Source organism: Hemitrygon akajei, chromosome 2, assembly GCF_048418815.1.
Source record: "Hemitrygon akajei chromosome 2, sHemAka1.3, whole genome shotgun sequence".
NCBI lineage: Eukaryota > Metazoa > Chordata > Chondrichthyes > Myliobatiformes > Dasyatidae > Hemitrygon > Hemitrygon akajei.
The window spans coordinates 158,712,620-158,739,622 of NC_133125.1; the positions used below are offsets into that span (position 1 = coordinate 158,712,620).

Sequence of the window (27,003 nt, forward strand, 5' to 3'; positions counted from 1 at the left end):
TAAGCCAATTTTTTATCCAGACAGCCAAGGTTCCACTTATCCCATGCCTCATGAGTCTCTCATGAGGGACCTTGTCAAATGCTTTGCTAAAGTCCATGTAGACCACATCTACTGCCCTACCCTCATCAATTTCTTTTGTTACCTCTGGGTTATTAAAACCATAGAACTATAATAGGCAATGGTGTGATTATGGGCAATGTTGGGTTTATGGGCAATGCTAGGATTATGGGCAATGTTGGGATCATGGGCAATGCCAGGTTTATGGGCAATGTCAGGTTTATGGGCAATGTTGGGTTTATGGGCAATGTTGGGTTTATGGGCAATGCTGGGATTATTTTATCATTAGTCTTCACATACCCTGAAAACTCCATCACTTTCCCGACCTTTGAGGTTAGGCTAACTGGCCTATAATTTTCTTTCTTCTGTCTTCCTCCCTTCTTGAAGAGTGGATTGACCATTGCAATTTTCTAGTCCTCTGGGACCATTGCATAATCAAGAGATTCTTGAAAGATATTGACCAACACATCAGTTATTTCTTCAGCAACCTCTCTCAGGACTCTGGGATGTAGTCCATCTGGTCACCTTATTCATCTTAAGACCTTTCAGTTTGCCTAGCATTTTTTCCTTTCTAATAGCGATGGCACTCACCCCTGCTCGCTGACACTCCTGGACCTCTGGCACACTGCTAATGTGTTGCACAGCAAAGACTGATGCAAAGTACCCATTAAGCTCATCTGCCATTTCTTTGCTCCCTCATTACTACCTCACCAGCATCATTTTCCAGTGGTCCAATATCAACTTTCACCTCCCTTTTACTCTTTATAGAACTGAATAAAACACTGTTACACTGCTTTATATTATTGGCCAGTTTGCCCTCATATTTCATCTTTTCCCTTCTTATAGTTTTTTCGTTGCCTTTTCTTGGATTTCACAATCATCCGACTTCTCACTCACTTTTGCTACCCTATATGCCGTTAGCTTTTACGCAGTCCTTAACTTCTCTTGTCAGCCACGGTTCCCTACCCACTGTTGTTTGAGAACTCTTTTTTTCTGGGATATATCCACTCTGCACCTTGTGAACTATTTCCAGAAACTTCAGCCATCTCTGCTCTGCCATCATCCCCACCAGTATCCTCCTCCAATCCACCTGGGCAAGCTCCTCTCTCAGGACTCTGTATTTCCTTTTATTCCATTGTGATGCGGATACATGTGACTTACGTTTCTCCCTCTCAAAGTGCGGTATGAATTTAGTCATATTATGATCTCTGTCTCCCAAGGGTTCCTTTACTTTAAGCTCCCTAAGAAGATCTGGGTTATTACACAACATCCAATCAAGGAGAGCCTTTCCTCTAGTAGGCTCAAGACACAAGCTGCCCTGAAAAGCCATTTCAGAGGCATTCCACAAATTCCCTTGCTTGCAATCTGACACCAACCTGATTTTTCCAATTGCCTTGCATATTGAAGTCCCCATCACAATTGTGATATGACCCTTGTTACCTGCTTTTTCCAGCTCCTTTTGCAATCTCAACCCCACATCTTGGCAACTATTTGGAGGCCTATATATGATCCCCATAATGGATAATTGTAGTTTCTTAACTCCACTCACAAAGGTTCAACACTCTCTGACCCAATGTTACCCCTTTCTAAAGACGTAATTCCACTCCTCCCACCAGAGCCACACACCACCTATGCCTTCCTGCCTGTCATAGCAACATATAAAACCTACAGCACAATACAGGCCCTTTGGCCTACAAAGTTGTACCAAACATGTCCCAACCTTAGAAATTACTAGGCTTACCCATAGTCCTCTATTTTTCTAAGATCCATGTACTTTTCCAAAAGTCTCTTAAAAGACCCTATCGTATCCAGCTCCACCACCGTTGCTGGCAGCCCATTCCATCCACTCACCACCCTCTGCGTAAAAAACTTAACCCTCAGATCTCCTCCGTACCTACTCCCCAGCACCTTAAACCTGTGTCCTCTTGTGGCAACCATTTCAGCCCTTGGAAAAGGCCTGTCCTTTTGATACAAACTATATCCTTTGATATTAACCTCCCAACTATGGCCTTCTTTCAGCCTGCAACATCATACCAACCAATGTCTAATTGCACCAAGAGTTCGTCCACCTTGTTCCAAATGCTATGCACATTTAAATACAGCACCTTCCATCCTGCATTCTCTGCCCTTTTGAATTTTGCCTCTGTGGTACAAATTAACTCTTTGCTCTTGTACCCAATCATTGGTTTGTCCTTCCTTACGTTCGTGTTACATCCATCATCTACTCATAAACCTGCTGGCTCATACCCAGCTCTGTAATGCCGGTCCCCATTATGGGCAAAATTGGGATTACGGGCAATGCTGGGATTATCTGTGATGTTGGGATTATGGACAATGGTGGGATTATCTGTGATGTTGGAATTATGGACAATGGTGGGATTATCTGTGATGTTGGGATTATGGACAATGGTGGGATTATCTGTGATGTTGGGATTATGGACGATGCTGGGATTATCTGTGATGTTGGGATTATGGACAATGGTGGGATTATCTGTGATGTTGGGATTATGGACAATGGTGGGATTATCTGTGATGTTGGGATTATCTGTGATGGTTGGATTATCTGTGATGTTGGGATTATGGACGATGCTGGGATTATCTGTGATGTTGGGATTATGGACGATGGTGGGATTATGGATGATGGTGGATGCAGGTCATCGTTGGCCTCCTATCTCTCACAGTTTAGTTCCCATTTTGAAGACACTGAAGTGGGGTGGCTTTGAGTGAGTGAGGGGCTAATTCCTTCCATCCCTTCATTAAATGATTCTTTCCAGTGTCATAGAGAGTGTCACAAGACCCTTTGGCCCATCAAGGTTGTGCCAACCACCACCCACTTGCACAGCCCTCACTTCCCTGGTGGATGGCCTCCACCCAAAGTACCGATGGTTTATTCCTCTCTTTGGATCCTGCCTGTCCTGCTGAGCTCCTCTGGCTTTCTGAGTCTATTACTCTGAATTTCCAACATCAGCAGAACCCACTTCCGTTTATGATCATCTCTACTAAAGCTAATATAGTTTCCAGAATCCTGCTGTGCAAGGGTTCTTAATTTAATTTTTGAGATATGGTACAGTAACAGGTCCCTTGTGACCAATTAACCTACTGACCAGTACGTCTTTTGGAGCGTGGGATGAGACTGGAGCATCCCGAGGAATCACACAAGGTCAGAGGGAGAATGTACCAACTCCTTTCAGACGGTGGCGGGAATTGAGCCCGAGTCGCTGGCACTGTAACAGCATTGCACTAACCACACCACCTGGAGCAGGGGGCACCATGGCAGTGCGAAGGTTAGTGGGGCGATGCTACAGCTGGGGGGGGTGGGGGCGTCAGAGTTTGGAGTTCAATTCTGATGTAACTACCTGGCTTTCCTCCGGGTGCTCTGATTTCCTCCCACAGTCACAATCGCAAACAAGAGAAAATCTGCAGAAGCTGGAAATCCGAGCAGCACACACAAAGTGCCCCGGGAACTCAGCAGGCCAGGCAGCTTCTATGGAAAAGAGTAAACAGTCCACGTTTCGGGCTGGGACCCTTCAGCGGGACTCTGAATAGGCCAATGTAAATCGTCCGGTGTTAAAGAGGTAGGCTGCTGGCTGGTGCAGCTCGTTGAAATGGTAAGGCACCGAAACTCTAAATAAATAAATAAAGTTGGTGACTACGCTTGCCACAATTATCTCTACACACAGGCAGTGGCTGTCCCAAAGCTGTGGGATGTACTATGAACACGAGTCCTTCTTGCCTGTACTTGGATCAGATGGACCAGAATTATCTTACCCGTCACTTGGATCATCTTCACAGCTGACTTCATCTTGAAGTTGAAGTCGAAGACGGTGCATCGGTAAAGTCCTTCGTCACTTTTGGACACAGACTGGATCGTGTACTGCTTCGAGTTGATGATTGGCTTCCCCTGAGAGCCAGATACAACAGTCAGAGTCACGTGCTATCACTTAAACACGGAGGACATGGGGATAACCTCGTCCTCTTGGCAGGGATGGACCAGGATTGGATTATCATGGCCAGATCAATGTCAATTCTCCTGTCAGGCTCTGGAAGGAGCCTGCTGGCCATGAAGATATGCTATGAGCAGCTTTGGAGTCTAAGGAAAGAAGCTGCTGGCCCTGGAGTAGGTCCAGAGTGGTTGATGAAAACAATTTCAGCAATGAAAGGGTGAATGTATGAGGACTATTTGATGACTCTAGATCAGTACTCAATGCATTTCAGAAGGATGTAGAATTTCCACACAGGGACGTGGAGACCAGACCATTGGTTGTACTTCAGGCAACTATTGATATGTTCTTGATTGATGGGGTGGGGGGTTGGGGGTGGGGTTAGGGTTAGGGGTTATAGGTTATGGGGAGAAGATGCGAGAATCGGGTTGAACAACAAATCAGCTATAACATGCTGTAAGGCAGGGGTGTCAAACTCATTTTAGGTCACGGGCCGGATTAAGCAAAATGCAGCTTCATGCGGGCCGGATCAGTCGGACGCGTGCGAACGCAGCTTTCGTTGCCTCAGTTTTTTCAGCCTGCTCTCATGTGTCTCAGTCTCTGCCATAACTACAAAGTGTTTCACTTTACAAATTCTGTTTCTTATGAAGAAGACTGCCGAGCAAGACTGCCGAATAAACACTAAAAACCCTGAAAACCTGGTACCTGAATAAACTCAGCATTAGCCATATCATACGCCATAGGCGCTTCGATTACTGGGGCCAGCTTTAATAGTAATTAGATAATATCTCGCGGGCCAAAGATAATTCCACCGCGGGCCTTGAGTTTGACATATATGCTGTAAGGTTTCACGGCCAATGTAATGTTACCCCTGCTAATGTAATGGTTTCTTTGTAGCAGCAATGTTTGGGTTATGACTAAAGATAACGGGGGCTTAGGAATATATGTTAGCTAATGAGAGGCATGGTGTTCTTTCCTGTGGGCTTGGGAGCAGGGATTTTACAGTCTTTTTTGGGTGAGAGATGGAGAGAGTTGGTACACCGCTGGACGGAGTGGACTTGGAGCGAGGGCCCGAGGGTCAGCTACGCTCGGAGGAGGTCGACGGGGAACGGATAGACGGAACCGTGAACTCCGGCCCTTTCCCTTTTTGTTTTCATTACTAACCCCACAGTCAGGTTAAGAATTATAAAGTTCAATTGTTTAATTGCATCTGGTGTACTGTGGGTTTGGGTTTGTAACCGGGCAACACATCATGCAGCGTCCTCACAAATGAGGTTTCTCAGTTTGGCTGGGCCGGAGGCTAGACAAACGTGTGCTGGCTGAACCCAAGGGTTACACAGCCATGACTGAGTAGTAGAACAGGCCCAGTTCTACCCTTGCATGGGGGGCCATGGAGCGAAAAGCCACAGGGGAGGGAGGTCAGGTAATTGACACCTAGTCAGTGTAGGTGAGACAGTTTTACAGCCCAGTGATCTATCCCATGTAAACTGCGAGCTATAGGGACGACAGAACACACAAATGGTTGAAATTGTGGAAAATGGTGGTAAGTTACATTACAACAAGTCACAAACAAACATTCTGCTAAATAACAAAAGAAATGTTCAAACTAATTGTATCACGCCAACATGAATTTCAAGATAAAGAAACATGTACAGACCAGGATTGGAATAATATCTGTGTATACGGCAACAAAGAACATGGAATCTTTGGAAGGTGTGTGAAGAAATGTATAGAAAATCTGCCTCATTGGAAGTGACCCCAGAAACCAGCTTCTGAAGGAGAGATTCCTGAGTTAGGGATCTGTTCAAATCTCAGGCAGGTTTGTCAACTGGTTATGCCTTTGACATCGTTTCCGGGGTTTCGAAGTATGAAAGTAAACTCCACAGTTGTGTACCTGAAAGATCCGGGAAACTAATGAATCAGTAGGTTGTGCTTGAAACTACACGGTGAATCTTTGAGTTATTTTACAAATGCAATTGATACAGAGGAGTTGTGCTCTACAGCTCTGATTCTCAATGTTTAGTATTTATTTTTTCCTGTTTGTATTTGCATAATTTGTTGTCTTTTGCACAAAGTTTGTTCGTTCGTCTTCGTCTGAGTGAAGTTTTTAATTGATTTGGTTGTGTATCTTTGAACTTACTGTGAATGACCACGTGGAATTGAATCTCAGGGCAGAGTTTGGTGACATATATGTTGATATTACATTTACCTATAACTTTGAACTTTTAGACTTAGGCAAAGTCTGTTTTGTGAGCTGCATTTAATGGGGAACAGAATGAGGCCGATGAGTAAAGTTGGACTGCTATGTAAAACGAGCGTGTGATCTGAATGGGAGCTTGGAGTCAGACCAGCTGCATTTCCTTTGGGTCTGGTTACCCCGAGCCTCCGTCTCCTAGTTTTTGCCCGTACGCTGTAGCCATGGTTTTTCCCGGGGCCAGTTTAGGCCAATGATCTTTCCTGGGTCATGTGACCCAGTAGTGCAGACCGCCGATGAACAGATGGCTTGACCATCCGCCACACGGAAGCGTCACGGACAAAGGGCACGGCCAGTGTTGTTCAGTACTGACCGCACACACACCCTTCACTACTCACATCCTTTTCCCAGTTGTATTCCTCCGGTAAAGGGTTGGCGTCGGCCATGCACTTCAGGTGAACGCTGTCACCCTCACTGACGTTATTGGAGGGCTCCACCTCTATCATAACGTTTTCAATTGCATCTGCGGGGAAAACAGAGAGAGGAGAACAAAATAGCAGATGTTCTGTGCATTCTTCATAGCGTTATGGCCACCAGCCTGGCTGGTGTTACGATACACACTCCCGGAGTAACTAATGACATAAATGAAATGGCACAACGGTCGGTCCAGTTCTTACTCTTTGAAACAAATAGGAACCGACTCCTTGATGTCCACTGGAGGAATGGTCAGGGGTTTGACTTCCCAATGGTGAAGGTCAGCACTGGCTACCAGCGGGAGTTTTCTTTGTTTCACAACTAAATCTTATTCAAAGTATCACACACACACACACACACACACACACACACACACACACACACACACACACACACACACACACACACACACACACACACACACACACACACATCTATATGAATGGAAGTGGGTGAAGCAGAGCCAGAGGACCAACGCCATGGCAGGAGAAGCCACAGCAAGGAGTGTCCCATCGTCAGATATCAGCTGGCTGACATAAGAAAGTCCCACCAGTGGCTGGAAACGTCAGGGCTGAGGGACTGCAGGGAGGCTGGAAACGTCAGGGCTGAGGGACGGGACGGAGGCTGGAAACGTCAGGGCTGAGGGACAGGACGGAGGCTGGAAACGTCAGGGCTGAGGGACAGGACAGAGGCTGGAAACGTCAGGGCTGAGGGACAGGACGGAGGCTGGAAACGTCAGGGCTGAGGGACAGGACGGAGGTTGGAAACGTCAGGGCTGAGGGACAAGACGGAGGCTGGAAACGTCAGGGCTGAGGGACTGCAGGGAGGCTGGAAACGTCAGGGCTGAGGGACGGGACGGAGGCTGGAAACGTCAGGGCTGAGGGACAGGACGGAGGCTGGAAACGTCAGGGCTGAGGGACGGCACGGAGGCTGGAAACGTCAGGGCTGAGGGACAAGACGGAGGCTGGAAACGTCAGGGCTGAGGGACAGGACGGAGGCTGGAAACGTCAGGGCTGAGGGACAGGACAGAGGCTGGAAACGTCAGGGCTGAGGGACAGGACGGAGGCTGGAAACGTCAGGGCTGAGGGACAGGACGGAGGCTGGAAACGTCAGGGCTGAGGGACAAGACGGAGGCTGGAAACGTCAGGGCTGAGGGACAGCACGGAGGCTGGAAACGTCAGGGCGGAGGGACAGGACGGAGGCTGGAAACGTCAGGGCTGAGGGACAGGACGGAGGCTGGAAACGTCAGGGCTGAGGGACAGCACGGAGGCTGGAAACGTCAGGGCTGAGGGACAGCACGGAGGCTGGAAACGTCAGGGCTGAGGGACAGGACGGAGGCTGGAAACGTCAGGGCTGAGGGACAGCACGGAGGCTGGAAACGTCAGGGCTGAGGGACAAGACGGAGGCTGGAAACGTCAGGGCTGAGGGACAGCACGGAGGCTGGAAACGTCAGGGCTGAGGGACAGGACGGAGGCTGGAAACGTCAGGGCTGAGGGACAAGACGGAGGCTGGAAACGTCAGAGCGGAGGGACAGCACGGAGGCTGGAAACGTCAGGGCTGAGGGACAGCACGGAGGCTGGAAACGTCAGGGCTGAGGGACAGCACGGAGGCTGGAAACGTCAGGGCTGAGGGACAGGACGGAGGCACTGCTCGTGGCTGCAGAGCACAACAGCAATAGGAGCAGGGTTCTGTGGTGGTCGACTCTACATGGAGCCTGTCTTCCCTCCACACTTGGTTTCTGACATTGCCAGTGCACAGTGTGACAGAACCACTGGACAAACCCAGCTTCCAGTTCACTAATCAGCAGGCTGGGCCTTGGCACAGCACCCGATGCCAGGGATGGCAATGACTGCATGGCTTGGGCTGTCAACATCCACCATGCCTGTCAAAGTGTTCTGTCCATGCCAGGGCAGTTGGGAATAAACAGGAAAGAGGAGACAGGTGAAATGTGAGAGGACAGCACTTTAAGGAGGTGTACAAAGCAAGGTTTATTCCTTTACTCCAGCATGGTTCCTGGGGAAGTAGTGGATCGGATAAAATCGGGACATTTAAGAGGCATTGAGACAGACACATGAACGGACAGGAAACGTAGGGATCGCTAGATCAGCTGCAGGCAGATGGGTTTAGATTGGAGAGGCCTGTACTGTGAGTTATGCTCCAGACTTCCAGTGGAATGATTGCCCATTTGACCTCCTCCCACCCCATAGTATCTCCCCATCAATATATGCCTGCATTCCTTCCTTTAGAAAACTTCCATTTTACTGCACAGTATATTCGATGGAGGACAAAACCTGCCACACCACTTCTCAGGGAAGTTAATTACCATGACCAGATTATAAACTTATTCCCTCGGCCGACAGCTAACGCTAGATAGCTTGGAACAATGTAGCCGCTAGCCACTGCTCTCTTACTGGATTTTCGACTCAGTTCCGAAATAATTTTCCCCGTTCATATTTTCAGGGCAAATTGATCTATTTTAAACTCCTGCTGCAATCCCAGCTCACAGCAGATCTCATACTGCAGAACCATGGTTTTTTCAAAAGCGGTACAACACCGCCATCTCGTGGCTAGGCAGGAGTACGGCATGGGAGGGAACGATAGGTTCACACGTTATGTACACACACGCTTAGAAACACATACATACACGTACACCATGCTTGTACACACATATGAGCATGTCTCCACACTCATGTATGTACACATCTGTGTCGGCATATACACACACACACACACACACACACACTTAAACTCTGTACAGTCTGTAAACAGATACAACTTTCTCATTCTCTGCCCTCTCAAACCAAAATCTATTTTGAATTAGTTCACTCTGGGGTGCTTGGGGTGAAATACTATAGGAGGGAGTATCATATGCGGAGGCTGGATTTGAGGCAGGAGTCAGCCAGTGCTTGGAGGAAGAGATGGGTCCTGTGAAAGCTGTGGTTTATAGGCTGGATGGAGTCATTGAGCTATACAGCATCTTCTGGGAACAGGCCTTTCAGCCCGTCTCATCATGCTGTCCAAGCTGCTCACCTATTTGACTACGTTTGACATACATCCCTCTAGATTACTCTTCTCCATGTTCCTAACTTTTAAATGTTGTAATTCTACCTGGCTCTACCAGTTCCCTTGGTACCCACCACTCTCACCCTCTGTCTGAGAAATATCCCCCTCAGGTCCTTGTTAGATCTTTGCCCTCACAGCCTCTCATTTCAAACCCAAGAGGTTCTGCAGAATCTGGAAATCCAGAGTAATATGCACAAAATGCTGGAGGAACTCAGCAGGTCAGACAGCATCTATGGAAAGGAACTGTTTTGAGTTAATGGTGGAGAGGAAGTCACTAAACAAACTGTTATCCGCTATGGACAATCAGGCACAGCCTCTCCATGACCTACTGAACAAGCAGCGGAACACCTTTTCAAACAGATTCATTCAGCTCTGCTGTCAGAAGGGTCGTTAAAGAAAATCTGTCCCACCAAATGCAACAGTTCAACTCTGTGTGACAGGAGAAGACACATCATACTGCAATGGTCTCTGCTTCATGATTTTGTGAATTATCATTACTCTTAATTGCAAGTAATTGCATATTGATAAATTGTTATTGTTGGTATTATTATTTTGTACTTTGTTTAGATAAGTCTGCACACTGCTGTGTGTTTTTAAATGTTGCTGCTGTAAGAAAAGAATTTCCCATGCGGGATCAATAAAGTACTCATTATTGTTATAAAAGAGTTGCTGTTTTGGGCTGAGACACTCATCAGTACCCTCGATTTTTTGGACTCTCCTGCATTAGGTCAGGAGATTATGCGTTCAAGTCCCAATCTGCAGACAAGCACCTAATGTTAGGCTGATGCAAGGCTGAGGGATTGCTGCTCTACCAGGGGTTTAATCTCCGGCCACAACTTTAAACCCAGACCCCTCAGGCAGAAATTAAAGATCCCATGGCATTATGTGGAGGAAAGGCAGTGGCGAATGCTGTGGTTTCCCCAGTGCTGTGACTGCCATTGGCTCTTCAGTCAGTGTTAAGAAATTAAAGACTTTACATTCTAAATAATCAAGTAGAGTAAGTTTCTTCTGCAATGGCCTGCTAGAGGCAGCAGCAATCCTGAGATCGATACACGGAGTTGGTACTTACAGTATACGTCAACTTGAATGGGCTTGGAGCTCAGCATCTTAAAGCTTCCTTCTGAAGGATAAGACACACCACAAGAGAACTCTGTGTTTATGTCCCTCTTGCTCAGGACATAATAGAGCGTTGACTTGGTTGTGTAAAGCTTGGTGTTCTGGTTCCTTATGTTATGAACTTTGATCTGTACTTCTGAAATAATAAGAAGCAAAAAAAAAAACAAAGAAAAATTTGGAAGCTCTGGTGAAACCACAAAAACACTCTCTCATTAAAAACCACTCTCATCATTAAAAAAGTTCTTAAGCAACATTGTTCAAGTCTGATTGCACAACTCATCGAAGGGCTTGCTTGTAATTGTCTGGATTTGTTTCATATACTTCAACCATGTCTCTGAGATCCATTTTCCAAATCTGAGAAAGCTATGAATCCCCTAGACACTGCAGCTGCATATGTTGTGTGCACGAGCCCCGGAATGCACACTCATCGTTGTCATTATGTGCCGTGTTGTACGACGTGGGCAATACTGGTTTTGACCGTGGTTGTTCTTGGCAAATGTTTCTACAGAAGTGGTTTGCCTTTGACTTCTTCTGGGCAGTGTCTATGCAAGACGGGTGATCCCAGCCATTATAGGTAATGGGCCTATTAAGGATCAGATAACTTTTTATTTTAACACTAATACATCACCTGAAGTGCCATCCCAGATTGTCTGGGATGCCATGAAAGCATATCTGAGGGGTCAAATAATCTCTTACACAGCAAACCTCAACAGAAGATTCTGTGCAGATCGATTAGACCTCATTAACCAGATTAAAGAATTGGATCAAATATATGCTCAAACTAAGAACCCTGAATTATACAAGAAGCGCGTTGAACTTCAAACTAAATTTAACCTTCTGTCTACTCAACCTGTCAAACGCCAACTTCTCGAAAGCAAGAGTCGCTTTTACATTCATGGGGATAAGTCTGGTAAATTCCTAGCCAATCAGCTGAGGCGTTCCAAAGCCAAACAACATATTACAAAGATCCGGAAGGAGAACGGAGACTTTACATCGGATCATTTAGAAATTAATGATGCATTTAAAAATTTTTATTCTCGGCTTTATTCCTCTGAATCTTTGAATGACAATATCTCTGTTGATCAATTTTTACAGAATCTGAATATCCCTTCACTTTCATCTGATTTTAAAGCCAAACTCAATGCGTCTATATCATCAGAAGAAATATCTTTTGCAATTTCTGCACTGTCCTCAGGGAAATCTCCTGGACCTGATGGGTTCCCTGTGGAATTTTATAAATCATTCTCTTCACTTCTTTCTCCTCAGTTACTTTCAGTATTATCTGACTTGTTTAATTACGGCAAATTGCCACCCTCTTTCAATGAGGCATCTATTATTCTTCTATTAAAAAAGGGCAAAGACCCAACAGAGTGTTCCTCGTATAGGCCGATTTCTCTGCTCAATGTTGATGTAAAGATCTTAGCTAAAGTGTTGGCTCATAGATTAGAAACCGTTATTCCCTCCATTATCTCTGATGACCAAACAGGTTTTATTAAAAACCGTCTCCCTTTTTTTAACATTCGGCGTTTATTTAATATCTTATACTCACCTCCAACTGGGATTCCTGAATGTGTTATTTCCCTCGATGCGGAGAAAGCATTTAACCGTATAGAGTGGAACTACCTCTTTGCAGTCTTAGAAAAATTTGACCTCGGTCAAAGTTTCATCTCCTGGATCCAATTGCTGTACCTGTGTCCTACTGCTTCTGTTCTAACTAATTTTCAGAAATCCCAAGTATTTAATCTCAAACGTGGCACCTGTCAGGGATGCCCCTTAAGTCCCTTTCTCTTTGATTTGGCTATAGAACCTCTGGCTTTTCGAAACTGTCCTGAATTGACCGGGATTTGGAGAGGGGGTGTTGAGCATAAAGTTTCTCTTTATGCTGATGACTTACTATTCTTTCTCTCAAATCCGTCTACATCCCTACCTCTAATGTTTTCACTTCTTGACCAGTTTAGCCAGGTCTCTGGCTATAAACTTAATTTACATAAGAGTGAACTTTTCCCAATTAATAAAGAAGCACAAGAACTAACATTTCGTGATCTCCCTTTTAAAGTAGTCCATAATCAATTTACTTATCTTGGAATTACAGTCACAAGGAAGTTTAAAGATCTCTTTTGTGAAAACTTTGCCAATCTTTCATATGCTATAAAACAGAGTCTGGTACAATGGTCACCTCTATCTATGTCTTTGGTAGGTCGTATTAATGTTGTTAAAATGTATGTTCTCCCCAAATTTTTATACTTATTTCAATCTATCCCAATTTTTATTCCTAAGTCTTTTTTTTTTTGATTCCTTAGACTCTATTATTTTGTCATATCTGTGGAAGAATAAGCGCTCTAGAATTAATAAAATCCATCTCCAAAAATCTAAAAAAGAGGGTGGCATGGCTTTACCTAACTTTCGTTTATATTATTGGGCAGCTAATATATGTTGTGCTACCTTTTGGTCTTTCTTCCACTGCCAACCCGAGTGCCCTAATTGGGTGTCAATGGAGTTGAGCTCCACTAAAGAATTATCTATCTCTGCACTTCTTGGCTCTGCACTCCCTAGTAGTCTGCCCAGATTAATAGCTAATCCTCTTGTTAGACACACTTTGCGTATATGGGCTCAGTTCAGGAAATGCTATGGTTTCCATGGTTTTTCCGTTTCCAGCCCTGTTGCACATAATCACCTTTTTTTCCTACTATGTACGATTCAGCATTCCATGTTTGGTATAGGAAGGGCATTAGACATTTTGAAGATCTTTTCATTGATAATCGCTTCGCTTCTTTTCAGCAGCTCTCTGTTAAGTTCAATCTGCCTAACGCTCATTTTTTCAGATATCTCCAAATCCGACACTTTATTGCTCCTTTAATTCCTAACTTTCCTGAAATGCCTGCGAAAAATGCTATGGACCTATTTCTTTCCATTAATCCACTAGGTAAAGGTTTAATATCAATTATCTGAGATAAACTAGCAGCCTTACGATGGGCCCCTGTGGATAAAATTAAAATGGCCTGGGAGCAGGATTTAAATATCTCCTTATCCGAGGAGAGCTGGGACTCAGTTCTCAAATCGGTTAACTCAACCTCTCTTTGTGCTCGCCATTGTCTCTTACAGTTTAAGATTGTTCATAGAGCCCATATGTCTAAATCTAAACTATCTCGATTCTACCCTGGCATTAGTCCACTCTGTGATAAATGCAAGAGGGGCGTGGCCTCTCTCATCCATAGGTACTGGTTCTGTCCTAGCTTGGAGAAATTCTGGAAAGATGTCTTCACTACATTATCGTGTATTCTGAATCAGCACCTAGAACCAAACCCCTTAATTGCTCTGTTCGGTTTTTGGGGTGAGACAGATTCATGTCTGGGTCTGACCAAATGCCGAATACTATCCTTTGCCTCTTTCCTGGCTAGACGCTTGATCCTCCTTAGATGGAGAGATGTTGCCCCGCCCACTCATGCGCAATTGCTTAACGACATTATGGCCTGCTTGGACCTCGAAAAAATTCATTATTCAGTTCTTAATTCGGATCTAAAGTTCCATAAGGTCTGGGGACCTTTTATTGAGTACTTTCATAACCTTCCTCTTGACTAGGGTTTTTTTTTCTTTTCGGTCCCTTGCTTTCAGCTCCTTTTTTTTCTGGTAGTAGGAATTATTATCCTCTGTTGCTAAGTGTATTCACAGTCTGGGAGTTTGACTGTCCTGATTTATACTCTCTATATTGTGTTGTGGTTGGTCTGGAGTTGCTGTTGTTTTTTCTTGTGTTGTGGGGCTTGGGGAGAATACTAAGCTTACTTGTCTTTAATTTAGGTGCTTTTTTGTTAAATTCTCTTCCTTTGTAGCATATTGTCATTGTATGCTTAATTTTGCACTGTATTAATGTTCCTCATTGGGATTTGGGGTTTTTAATTTGTAAAATGTTTTGAAAAACTAATATATAAAAAAAAGTAATGGGCCTTTGTCAGGGTCCTGTCCAGTCCGGAATCCGCGTTCCGGTTCTCGATCCGGTCTGAGGGTTCCGGACTCCGGGTCCTGCGTTTGGGTCCATCCGGCCCCGTTCCTGACAGTCTGGTAATGGGCCTGGTGTCCATGGTTGCATAACCAGGGCTGGTGAGATGCTCCGGCTGCTCAGGCTTCCACCTTCCACTTGCTCCCTGGCCTCACATGCCCCCGAGCGGATGCTAGGAAGGTGCTACGCCTTGCTCAAGCTGCAGGCCTGCAGGGTACAGAGCGAAGGGGTGCTTTACACCTCCTTTGGTAGAGATGAATCTCCACCCCGATGCCCAGCAGACTATGGAGCTCAAATAGGCTGATGGACTAAAGAACTTGAGTTCCAGCTGATACTGTGAAAGCCGCAGTGAGGGACCGAATTGGTGTGATCAGTAGGAGTTTCCTGATGGTGGAACGATATCCTGGTGATATTTCCCAACAGATGATTGGACTAAAAAGGTGGGAAAGGAAGGAAATGGAGACAGAGTCAGAGAAGAAATCGGAATCAAGGTTAATATCACTGGCATACTGCATGCCATGAAATTTGTTGTTTTGTGGCAGCAATACATAGTAATAATAAAAACTTGAAATTACAGTATCAGAAATAAATTAAATAAGTAGCGCAAAAAGAAGAGAAAAGTACTGAGAGAAATCTGATGGCAGAGGGGAAGAAGCTGTTCCTGAAATGTTAAGAACATCCTTGATGGTAGCAATGGGAAAAGGACAAGTCCTGGTTGATGGGGGTCCTTAATGACGGATGCTGTCTTTTTGCTGCATTGCCTTTTGAAGGTGTCCTGGAGAAGCTAATGCTCAAGACAGAGCTGGGTGAGTTTACAACTTTCTGCAGGTTTTTCCTATCCCATGCAGAGGGCCTTCTATACTCGACCGTGATGCAACCAGTTAGCATGCATCTGCAGAAATTTCTGAGTGTCGTTGGTGACGTACTAACACTCCTCAAGCTCCTAACGTGCCTTCTTTGTAATTGCATCAATATGTTGGGTCCAAGACAGATCCTGTGAACTGTTGACACCCAGAAATTTGAAACTGCTCACCCTCTTCACTTCTGATCTTCCAATGAGAACTGGTGTGTGTTCCCTCGACCTACCCTTCCTGAAGTCCACAATCAATTCCTTGGTCTTACTGACACTGAGTGCAAGGTTGTTGCTGTGACACCACTCAACCAGCTGATCTATCTCGTTTCAGCAAGCCTCCTCGTCTCCATCTGAAATTCTGCCACCAACAGGTGTGTCCTTGGCAAACTTATAGATGGCATTTGAGCTGTGCCCAGCCACACGGACTTGGGTGTAGAGAGAGTAGAGCAGAGAGTTAAGCACACACACCTGAGGTGTTGATTGTCAGCAAGGAGGTCAGTGCGTCAAGTACGCAAAAGGCCAGAGACAGATAATCAATAATTGGTTCATTGTTGTCACAGGTACTGAGGTGTGTACCATCCAAGAGGATCACTTCATTAAGTACATTGAAGTAGTATGAAAAGGAACACAGAATCAATGGCAGGCAGAAGATGCTTGCAGGAACTCAGCAAGTCAGGCATCCTCTGTGCGGGCGAGGAACCACCTTCTGTTTCAGCCTCACACCCTTCATTAGGCCTGACACAGGGTCTCAGTCTGAAACGTCGGACTCTTTACTCTCCTCCATAGATGCCGCCTGACATGCTGAGTTCCTCCAGCATTTTGTGTGTGTTAGATTTTCCAGCGTCTGCAGAATCTCTTGTGTTTATGCAGACTGTGGTGTTCCAATGACAGGTAATGCAAGTCCATTTCACTAGGTCATTGCTGAAGCTGAGTGGCTTTGGTTGTTGTGTCAACCAGGCTCTCATGCTGTGGGGTCACCATTTGCAGCCTCCCAGGGGAGGAGATGCCAGAACTGGTGTGGGAGAGAGTAGAGAGTTGGCGTGCAAGAATCCTAGCTGGGTTGGGGGCTGGCCACTTTGCTCTGTGCTGCCCTCTAGTGTTCACTCAGTGGAAGACAAGCTGGCCTCTTTTCTCTGTGCTGCCCTCTAGTGTTCACTCAGTGGAAGACATGCTGGCCACTTTGCTCTGTGCTGCCCTCTAGTTTTCACTCAGTGGAAGACATGCTGGCCACTTTTCTCTGTGCTGCCCTCTAGTGTTCACTCAGTGGAAGACATGCTGGCCACTTTTCTCTGTGCTGCCCTCTAGTGTTCACTCAGTGGAAAACAAGCTGACCACTTTTCTTGGTGCTGCCCTCTAGTGGTTACTCAGTGGAAGACATGCTGACCACTTTTCTCTGTGCTGTCCTCTAGTGGTCACTCAGTGGAAGACACACTGGCCACTTCTGTCAGTGCTACTCTCTCATGCTCACTCGGTGGAGGACAAGCTGGATGGCATTCATTTGCAGCTGCACTAGCATGCAACGAGGAACTGCTGTGTGCTTGTTCTAGCAGAAAAATGGCTCCAGGACAACATCTCATGCACAATCAATCTACAGGCGATGACACTCAGGGCTTGGGCAACATTATTTTGTGAGACTGCATGCTTTTCTGGTATTGTAATTATATGTACTGTATGTGACTTGCGAGCTGGCACTGCATTTTGCACCTTGACCCTGGAGGAATGCTGTTTGTTTGTACTGATGGATATGGTTGAATGGCAATTAAATTCGAACATAGATAACTACAGCACATTACAGGCCCATCGGCCCACAATGTTGTGTCGACCATGTAACCTATTCTAGAAACGGCCCTACTGCATACCACTCTATTTTTCTAAGCTCCATGTACCTCCAGAGATGGAGGAAGGGGTAGTTGGCTCACAAATAGAGTAAGCTTATAGGTAGTGTGAGAGGGAGGGTAGGTAGGGGATAGAGAAGGAATGCGCTCAGATTGGTGGTTTGAGATGTATCTATTTTAATGCAAGAAGCATCATGAACAAAGCAGATGAGCGTAGAGCGTGGATCAGCACTTGGAGCTATGATGTTGTGGCCATTACAGAGATTTGGATGGCTCAGGGGCAGGAATAATTACTTAGAGTGCCAGGCTTTAGACATTTCAGAAAGGACAGGGAGGGAGGCAAAAGAGGTGGGGCATGGCACTGCTGATCAGAGATAGTGTCAGGGCTGCAGAAAAGAAGCAAGTCATGGAGGGATTGTCTACTGAGTCCCTGTGGATGGAAATTAGAAACAGGAAGGAATCAAGAACTTGACTGGGTGTATTTTATAGACCACCCAATAGTAACAGGGAGCATATAGGGAGACAGATTCTGGAACAGTGCAGTAATGCCAGGGTTGTCATGATGGGGGATTTTAATTTCCCCAATATTGATTGGCATCTCCCCAGACTGAGCGGTTTAGATGGGGTGAAGTTTGTTGGGTGTGTTCAGGAAGGTTTCTTGACACAATATGTAGATAAGCCTACAAGAGGAGAGACTGTACTTGATCTGGTATTGGGAAATGAACCTGGTCAGGTGTCAGGTCTCTCAATGGAAGAGCATTTTGGAGATAGTGATCACAATTCTATCTCCTTTACCATATCACTCAAGAGGGATAGGAACAGACAAGTTAGGAAAGCATTTACTTGGAGTAAGGGGAAATATGAAGCTATCAGGCAGGAACTTGCATGCATAAATTGGGAATAGATGTTTTCAGGGAAATGTACAGCAGGAATGTGGCAAATATTCAGTGATATTTGCATGGGGTTCTGCATAGGTATGTTCCAATGAGACAGGGTAAGGATGGTAGGGTACAGGAACCATGGTGTACAAAAGCAGTTGAAGATCTAGTCAAGAAGAAAAGAAAAGTTAAAAAAGGTTAAAAAAAACTAGGTAATGATAGAGATCTAGAAAATTACAAGGCTGGCAAGAAGGAGCTTAAGAATGAAATTAGGAGAGCCAGAAGGGGCCACGAGAAGGCCTTGGCGAGCAGGATTAAGGAAAACCCCAAGCATTTTACAAGTATGTGAAGAGCAAGAGGATAAGACGTAAGAGAATAGGACCAATTAAGTGTCCAGGAGGAAATAGCAGAAATACTTAATCAATACTTTGCTTCAGCATTCACTACAGAAAAGGACCTTGGCGATTGTAGGGTTGACCTGGAGTGGACTGAAAAGTTTGAGCATATTGACATTAAGAAAGATGATGTGCTGGAGCTTTTTGAAAGCATCAAGTTGTTTAAGTCACTGGGACTGGACAAGATATACCCCAGGCTACTGTGGGAGGTGAGGGAGGAGATTGCTGAGCCTCTGGTAATGATCTTTGCATCATCAATCGGGATGGGAGAGGTTCCCGAGGATTGGAGGGTTGCAGATGTTGTTCCCTTATTCAAGAAAAGGAGTATAGATAGCCCAGGAAATTATAAACCAGTGAGTCTTACTTCAGTGGTTGGTAAGTTGATGGAGAAGATTCTGAGAGGCAGGATTTATGAACATTTGGAGAGTCGTTATATGATTAGGAATAGTCAGCATGGCTTTGTCAAATGCAGGTCATGCCTTATGAGCCTGATTGAATTTTTGGAGGATGTGACTAAACACATTGATGAAGGTAGAGCAGTAGATGTAGTGTATATGGATTTCAGCAAAGCATTTGATAAGGTACCTCATGCAAGGCTTATTGAGAAAGTAAGGAGGCATGACATCCAAGGAGACATTGCTTTGTGGATCCAGAACTGGCTGGCACACAGAAGACAAAGAGTGATTGTAGATGGGACCTATTCTGCATGGAGGCTGGTGACTAGTGGTGTGTCTCAGGGATCTGTTCTGTGACCTCTTCTCTTTGTGATTCTTATAAATGACCTGGATGAGGAAGTGGAGGGATGGGTTAATAAATTTGCTGATGACACAAAGGTTGGGGTGTTGCGGATAGTGTGGAAGGCTATCAGAGGTTACAGTGGGACATTGACAGGATGCAAAACTGGGCTGAGAAGTGGCAGATGGAGTTTAACCCAGGTAAGTGTGAGGTGGCTAATTTTGGTAGGTCAAAAATGGTAGTAGAATATAGTATTCATGGTAAGACTCTTGGCAGTGTGGAGGATCAGAGGGGTCTTGGGGTCCGAGTCCATAGGACACTCAAAGCTGCTGCGCAGGTTTACTGTGTGGTTAAGAAGGCATATGGTGTATTGGCCTTCATGGGGTTGAGTTCAAGAGCTGAGAGGTAATGTTACAGCTATATAGGAACCTCGTCAGACCCCACTTGGAGTACTGTGCTCAATTCTGGTCACCTCACTACAGGAAGGATGTGGAAACTATGTCTCTTCACTTGGCTCGTAAACTCAGGAAAGGAAGATGTGTGAGGAGATAGAAGGATCACATCAGGATTTAGATTAAATGAGACTGTGACATGGAACAAAAGACCCTCATCCCAGAATTAGAGTCTCCTTGAATTGGGCAATTCTGCTTTAAACTGCTGTGTCTATTTAACATTTGAGATTGAGTCATGATTTGTTTCTGAACTGGTTTTAGCACCTGCAGTTATGGATGCTCTGTAAATTTGAAAGTTTTAGAAAACTTTTGAGTTAGACAGAGATAGACAGAGAGGCAGAAAGAGAGGTAAAGGGAGAGAGAAAGTGAGAAAGAGGGAGAGAAATTATGTATATGTGTGTATTAGTTGGTGTTTGAGGCAAGATTGTTGGAGTTAATTATGTCTGTATTGGAAGGAAATTAATTAATGCTGAGAGAGAAGAGGGGTGGGGTGGAGGTGTAGAGGGATAGAGGTAGGAGTTAGGAGGTAGGAGGTTGGAGGTTGGAGGTTGGAGGTAGAGGTAGAGATTTACTAAATGTTTGTTAACAGGTGGTAGTGTCTCTTTAAGAAACCACATCAACATGAAAGCTATGGGGAGAATATCTGTCTATTCTTGTCTTCCTTTGAAGATTAACAAAGAACCAAAGATACAGTTTACTTCTAGGGAGGACAGGTGTGATATATTGCACAAATGTGGTTCTAAACGAGGCAAAGAAATGTGGAAGTGAACGGTGACTTTACACTGAGGAATGTGTTCAGACGTGCACTGTGTTTCATGAAATGTTTAATGTGACACAGGAAGAAGGTAACCGTTTAAACAATCAAGGCACTGATACAGAGAAACTGCTTTCAACCAGTTATGTTTGTCAAAACATGTGGGTACAAATCAAAGTTGGCAGTTAAAGAGGAACAAAAAATTTGGTCTGAGGCAGGTGAAGACAAAATAATGGCAGCACTTTGCAATGATCAGCTGTTGGGTGTGGGGGGAGGGGGGCGAGGTGGAAGCTTTTGAAAAGGGAGACCCATAGAATACAATAGAATGGAACAGAATAGAACTTTGTCATTGCTCAAGACAATGAGAATGCGTTGCTACTCCAGTCTGTGCAAAACAGATAATTGCAGTGCATGTGGTATGGCTTCATTAAAAAATCCATATTCACATTAACAAGTGACTTTGATAGTCCATGACACTCAAAGGTCATTAGCAAACTGGGTGTAGCATTATTCAGCTGTAAAACAGCCCTCGAGGAGAATCTATTTTTCAGTTCAGTCTGAATGAATTGGCTAAGGTGTTCCTGTTTCTCCTACCAGATGGCCGGAGATGGAACAGAGTGTCCGGGATGGGATGGGAAGGGCACACCATCACCATTGATAGTTGTGGATTACTTTCAGGTCCGGTAGTTGAGTCCCAATGATGTGCTGAGCCGACCTAATCACTTGTTGGAGTGGTTTTTTTTGTTCTGTCTTGCTACAGCTAAGAGTACCACACTGTCATTCCATTTGCCAGTATGCTCTCCATCACACATTGATAAAAGTTAGCCAGCAATTTCTGAGGCAGATTAGCCCTCCTTAAGCACCGCAGGGAGTATAGTCGCTGTAGTGCCTTCTCTACTATTGAGGCTATGTTGATGGATCAAAAGAGCTCCTCAGTGATGTTCATCCACAAAAACTTGAAACTGGTAACGCTTTCCACTTCTCCATTTATGAATAGTGCGTCTTGCTCAGGAACTCTTGCTTTCCTGAAGTCAATTATCATTTCTATTGCCTTTTTGATCTCGAGTGATTGGTGTAGGAAACACAACCTATCAGACAGTTTCAGTACCTCCTCTCTATATGCAAAACACCTTTCCTGTCCATTTAAGCCAGTGAAACTTTTCTTCTGGCTGATGAAGGCATGAGCGCCAAATAGTTCCTTCACCACAGTTTCATGGGACTATGAACCAGAACCCCACTGTTTCGTTAATGTACGACACTCCCCTGGACCCTACCATTTACTGTGGAGTTCTGACCTGGTTTAGCTTCCCGTTGTTTGTGGTAACTTGTTAGATGGATCTTGGGTGCTACATTTCCTACATTAAAACACTTCAAAAGCACCAAAGCAGAGTTTGAAAGAATTTGCACTACTAGTGAGGGATATGGGTTGATGTAGTGAAAAGGCAATCTTTTACCTCAGGACCTTCAAAGTTCAAAGTAAATTTACTGTTAAAATACATATATGTAAAACCATGAGATTAGTTTTCTTGAATTTACTGAATACGCTCGCAAGTAAACAAATCTCAGGGTTGTTTATGGTGACATATATGCACTTAAATAATAAATTTCCTTTGAACTTTGAAGGTCCTGAGTTAAAAGAACAGCCTTGATTTTACTAAATGGTATAATAGTCACAAGGGGCTGAATCAGACACTGGGATCATTTTCTTAACTGAACTGTCGTTTTGTTGAGAACAAAATGCCTCTTAGCACCTCCCCAGTCAATCTTCTGAAAACTTCCCTTTCTAATGAAGTACAGGAACAAAATTGTCATCGTGTAGTGGTTATGGCACAAGAAGTAGCGAAGTTGAATCTCTCAGCGTTGCAGAAGGGGGATTGAGTTTTGAAAATACAGTGAGTGGCTACTTTGTTATGTACAGGAGTGAAAACCAGGGTGCCCTTTGCTGCTATAGCCCACACACTTCAAGGCTTGAAGTGTTGTGCATTCAGAGATGCTCTTCTGCACACCACCATTGTCACAAGAATATAATGAGACCATAAGACATAGGAACAGAGTTAGGCCGTTCAGCCATTTGAGGCTGCACCAGTATTCTATCCAGGCTGCTTTATTATCCCTCTCAACCACATTCACCTTCCTTCTCCCCTGACCTTTGACACCCTGAATAATCAACCTCCACTTTAAATATACCTAATGATATGTCCTCCACAACTGTATGTGGGAATCAATTCCACATATTCACTACCCTCTAGCTAAATAAATTCCTCCTTATTTCTATTGTAAAAGGACTACCCTCTATTTTGAGGCTGTGCCCTCTGGTCCTAGACTACCCCACTATGGGAAACATCCTCTCCATGTCCACTCTATCTTGGTTGGTCTTTCAGTATTCAATAAGTTTCAATGAGATCTCCTAAACCCCAGTGAGTATAGGCCCAGACACATCAAACGCTCCTCATACATTCTCATAATTCTTATGAACCTCCTCTGGGCTCTCTCCAAAGCCAGCACATCCTTTCTTAGAGAAGGGGCCCAATACAACTCATAGTCCTCCAAGTGCAGTCTGATTAATGCCTTATAAAGCCTCATTATCATACCTGGCTTTTATGCTTTTGTCCTCACCAAACGATACGAACATTGCATTTGCCTTCCTTCCCATCAACCCAACCTGCAAGTTAATCCAATCCTGCACGAGGGCTCCCAAGTTACTTTGCAGCTCAGATTTTTGAATTTTCTCCCCGTTTAGAAAATAGTCTACATCTTCATTCCCTTACTGAAGTGCATGACCATACAATTCCCGGTACTGTATTCCATCTGCCACATCCTTAGCTGTTCTCCCAATCTGTCTAAGTCCTTCTGCGGAGTCCCTGATTCCTCAGCACAACTTGAGCCCCTTCATATCATCTGCAGATTTGGCCTCCAAGCCATCAGTTCTGTCACCAACATCCTTAAAATATAATATGAAAAGAAGTAGTTCCAACATTGACCCCTGTGGAACACCACTGGTCACTGGCAGCCAATCAGAAAAATCTTTTATTCCCACTCTTTCCCCCCCTGCCAGTCAGACAATCCTCTGATCATGCTAGTATCTTTCCTGTAATACCAGATGGACATAGAAAATCTTCCATCAAGAAAGCCTAACTTTTCTCTGCATTTTAATAAATGTTCCTTCTTCAACTAGCTTTACTGAAAGCAGATTACCTGGTTAGTGTTACAAGGCTGTTTATGAGAATTACTATGTGCAAAATGGATGCAATTCCTACAAGACAACTACAACTTCATGCCTTAATCTATAAACTGAGAGCCTTTGGTCATGACAGGCTTGGTACAACTATTCAGTAAAGCTAAAGATATCACCAGCCAGTTTCTTACCCTTTCCCTTGGCAACCACCTGTCTGCCATTCTTGTACCAGTTAATGTTATTGAGAGGATAGCCATTCCTTGAGATACATGTCCCTATCTGCAAGGGAAAGCAGCAAAATTAAATGCTTGTGACTTAGAATTTTCACCACAAAATGTAAAGTTCATGTAAACTTTGCAATTGAATTTACACAAAAAGATTCTTAAAGATTCATTCTGTGGAGTCCTTGATTCATTTGTTGACTCCATTGTGAACAGCATGTTAAAGGAAAGGAGCCCTGGCTTACATATGGGCACCATGCAACCTGGAGTTCATCCATGCTTCTTGTAGATGGTGGTCTATTTTGACCAACCAACCATTCAGAGTCAGTAGGAAATTTGTTAAAGGTTCTGGCTAAGCCCACAACACACTACTGGCCTTTGAGGAAAATTGTTGTCTATCTGTTGCCTAGTACAGATCCAAAAAAACAGGCGACGTCAACCTCTGTGTTGAGAAGGTGAACTTCTAATAAAGGCTGCTGCATTTATCACACGTCATGGTACAAAATGTTTTCCACAATTCCAGCCATGATATTTGATATCGCCCACCACCCTCTCAGGTAAGACACCTTGTTCCAGCCACAGTAGGACTTTGCCTGTCGGCGTCACATTCCAGACCTCATCCCCACCCCATCCAGAAGTAGTTACCTCAGACTGTTCTCCAGCTGTGAATGTCAGGTAGTCCACATCCAACACAGGTTCAGTAGGAATCTCTGCAGGTGAAGATAGAGCTGTTAGTGCAAGGGACCTGTTATCCTCAGTACATTACAACAGCAGTGGAAACAGTGCAAAGTTTCATAACAACTGATCATCCTATGAACCACTCTTTATTCATCTCTCCCAAATTCAAGATCTATCAACCTCTCCCACCTTCTCTCACTCACTCTCTCCTTAGCTATTGCTCTCCTTTTTTGCACTCTACACATCTCTGCAAATTTTTGTATCAATTGAACAACACTTCTTTACAGAATCAGAATCAGCATCAGAATCAAAATCAAAGCCAGTAGCAGAAACACGATCAGAATCAGAACAGGATCAAAATCAGAATCAGAATCAAAATCAGCATCGGAATCACAATCAGAGTCAGATTTAGAATCAGAAACAGAATCAGAATCAAAATCAGAGTCAGAATCAGAATTGGAATCAGAATCAGATTCAAAATTAGTGTTAGAATCAAAATCAGCATCAGAATCAGAATCAGAGGCAGAATCAGGTTTATTATCACTGACACATGTCATGATATTTGTTGTTTTTGTGGCAGCAGTACAGTGCAAGCAAATCAAAGAACCATGTTACAATAAAACATAGTGCATTGTAAATAGTGCAAAAGCAGAACAGTGAAACAGGTTCATTTCCATTCAGAAATGTGATAGCAGAAGAGAAGAAGCTGCTGCTAAAGTGCTGAGTGTGCATCTTCATGCTCCTGTACATCCTTTCCAATGGTAGTACTGAGAAGAGGTCATTCCATTACGAAGCGGGTCCTTAGTGATGGGTTCTGCCTTTTGAAGATGTCCTCAGTGGTGGGAAGGGTTGTGCCCATGATGGAGCTGGCTGGGTTTAAAACCCTCTGCAGCCTTTTTTGATCCTTCTTTCTCTGTCAGATTCTGAATCTGTCTATTGCTCACTATCCCTTTCTCTAGCAATGCATTTCATTATCTTTTCATCTATTTATTTCTCTCTCTCCCTGTGTCAATAATTTACAACAAATAATTTCACAGAGATGTAGTTGTGAAGTGGTGGAGTGAGTGAAATTAAAGTTAAGTAATAGTCACATCCCACATTCTTCACGGCAATACGTTTCTTAGTAATGATAAAAGCAATAGCATTTTAGGTCCAGGTTCACATGACATTCAAAATTGCTCCCTCTGAAGATAAAGGCTAAGAAAATTTTAACAACACACCAGGAAGGGGGAAGGTGGGTGGCTGGGTGGGGGAAGGGTGGACAAAGTGAGAAGCTGGGAAGTGATAGGAGGAAAAGGGGAAGGGCCAACGAATAAAGAAATCTGAAAGAATGGGAGAGTGGACCATGGGAGAAGGGGAAGGAGGAAGGGCATCAGAGGGAAGTGATGGGCAAGAGAGGAAAAGAGAAGTGGTGAGAGGAGAGTCAGACATGTAATAAGCTCTGATGATCTACCCTTCATTCTGAAAGGGACTGTTCCGTGCCCACCATGATGTGGATCTTCCTGCTCCAGTTTTTTGCTGATATGGCAGGAAGTCAAGGTTACGTGAATAATGACATCATCGACCATGTGCCTGACCTGGGAAAACACTGGAAGGGCTCCAGTTCTCAAATAAATAGATGAATCTACTCAGAGCTGGATTCTAGCCCCCTCTATTCTGGTATACTTGAGCATTCCAAGAGCAGATGTTTCACAATTCTGAAGTGTTTGGCCAATTAAGAATTGACATAGCAATAACTATTTTTGGTGGGTATGAGTTCCGAAGCTGCACTAGCCCCAAAGAGGTCAACCATGTTATGCCTGTAATGAGAGAATCTTCCGATACACAAGTACATCAGAGCACAACAATAAAATCAAATGATAGAGGAGCAGAATCAGGCTGTTCAACCCATCGAGTTGATCTGCCAGTTCATGATGTTTGATTGTCTTTTCAATCCCAATCTTCCATCTTCTCCCCCATGACTGCTAACCCCTTACCCAATTCAGAAACTATCTCCAGGAGCCTTGAAGAGGAAGTCGATAAGTTCTTTACAGGCTGCTCACCTATTCAGCCAGGCATGTGTGCTGGCTACATCAAGCTGCTGATGGTGCCTTGCTCTTTGAAACTCCTGTCCAATATATTAAGTTCATTGGTGACCAAGACAGTCATGTGAGAAGATGTGGAAGTGGATTTAGAGATTGGCCGAAAT

General features: G+C 44.4%; 1 protein-coding gene across 1 annotated transcript in view; it reads right to left on the bottom strand.

Annotated features, from left to right (window-relative positions):
* The window catches only part of LOC140737834 (CD166 antigen-like), a 58,466-nt gene that overhangs the window by 17,676 nt on the left and 13,787 nt on the right, over nucleotides 1-27,003 (bottom strand). Inside the window, exons 4-8 of the mRNA XM_073064525.1 lie at nucleotides 24,783-24,847; nucleotides 24,108-24,195; nucleotides 10,799-10,981; nucleotides 6,591-6,715; nucleotides 3,826-3,958 (exon numbers count right to left, since the gene is read on the bottom strand). Of these exons, the coding sequence (XP_072920626.1) occupies nucleotides 3,826-3,958; nucleotides 6,591-6,715; nucleotides 10,799-10,981; nucleotides 24,108-24,195; nucleotides 24,783-24,847 (594 nt within the window). The remainder of the gene's footprint in view (nucleotides 1-3,825; nucleotides 3,959-6,590; nucleotides 6,716-10,798; nucleotides 10,982-24,107; nucleotides 24,196-24,782; nucleotides 24,848-27,003) is intronic.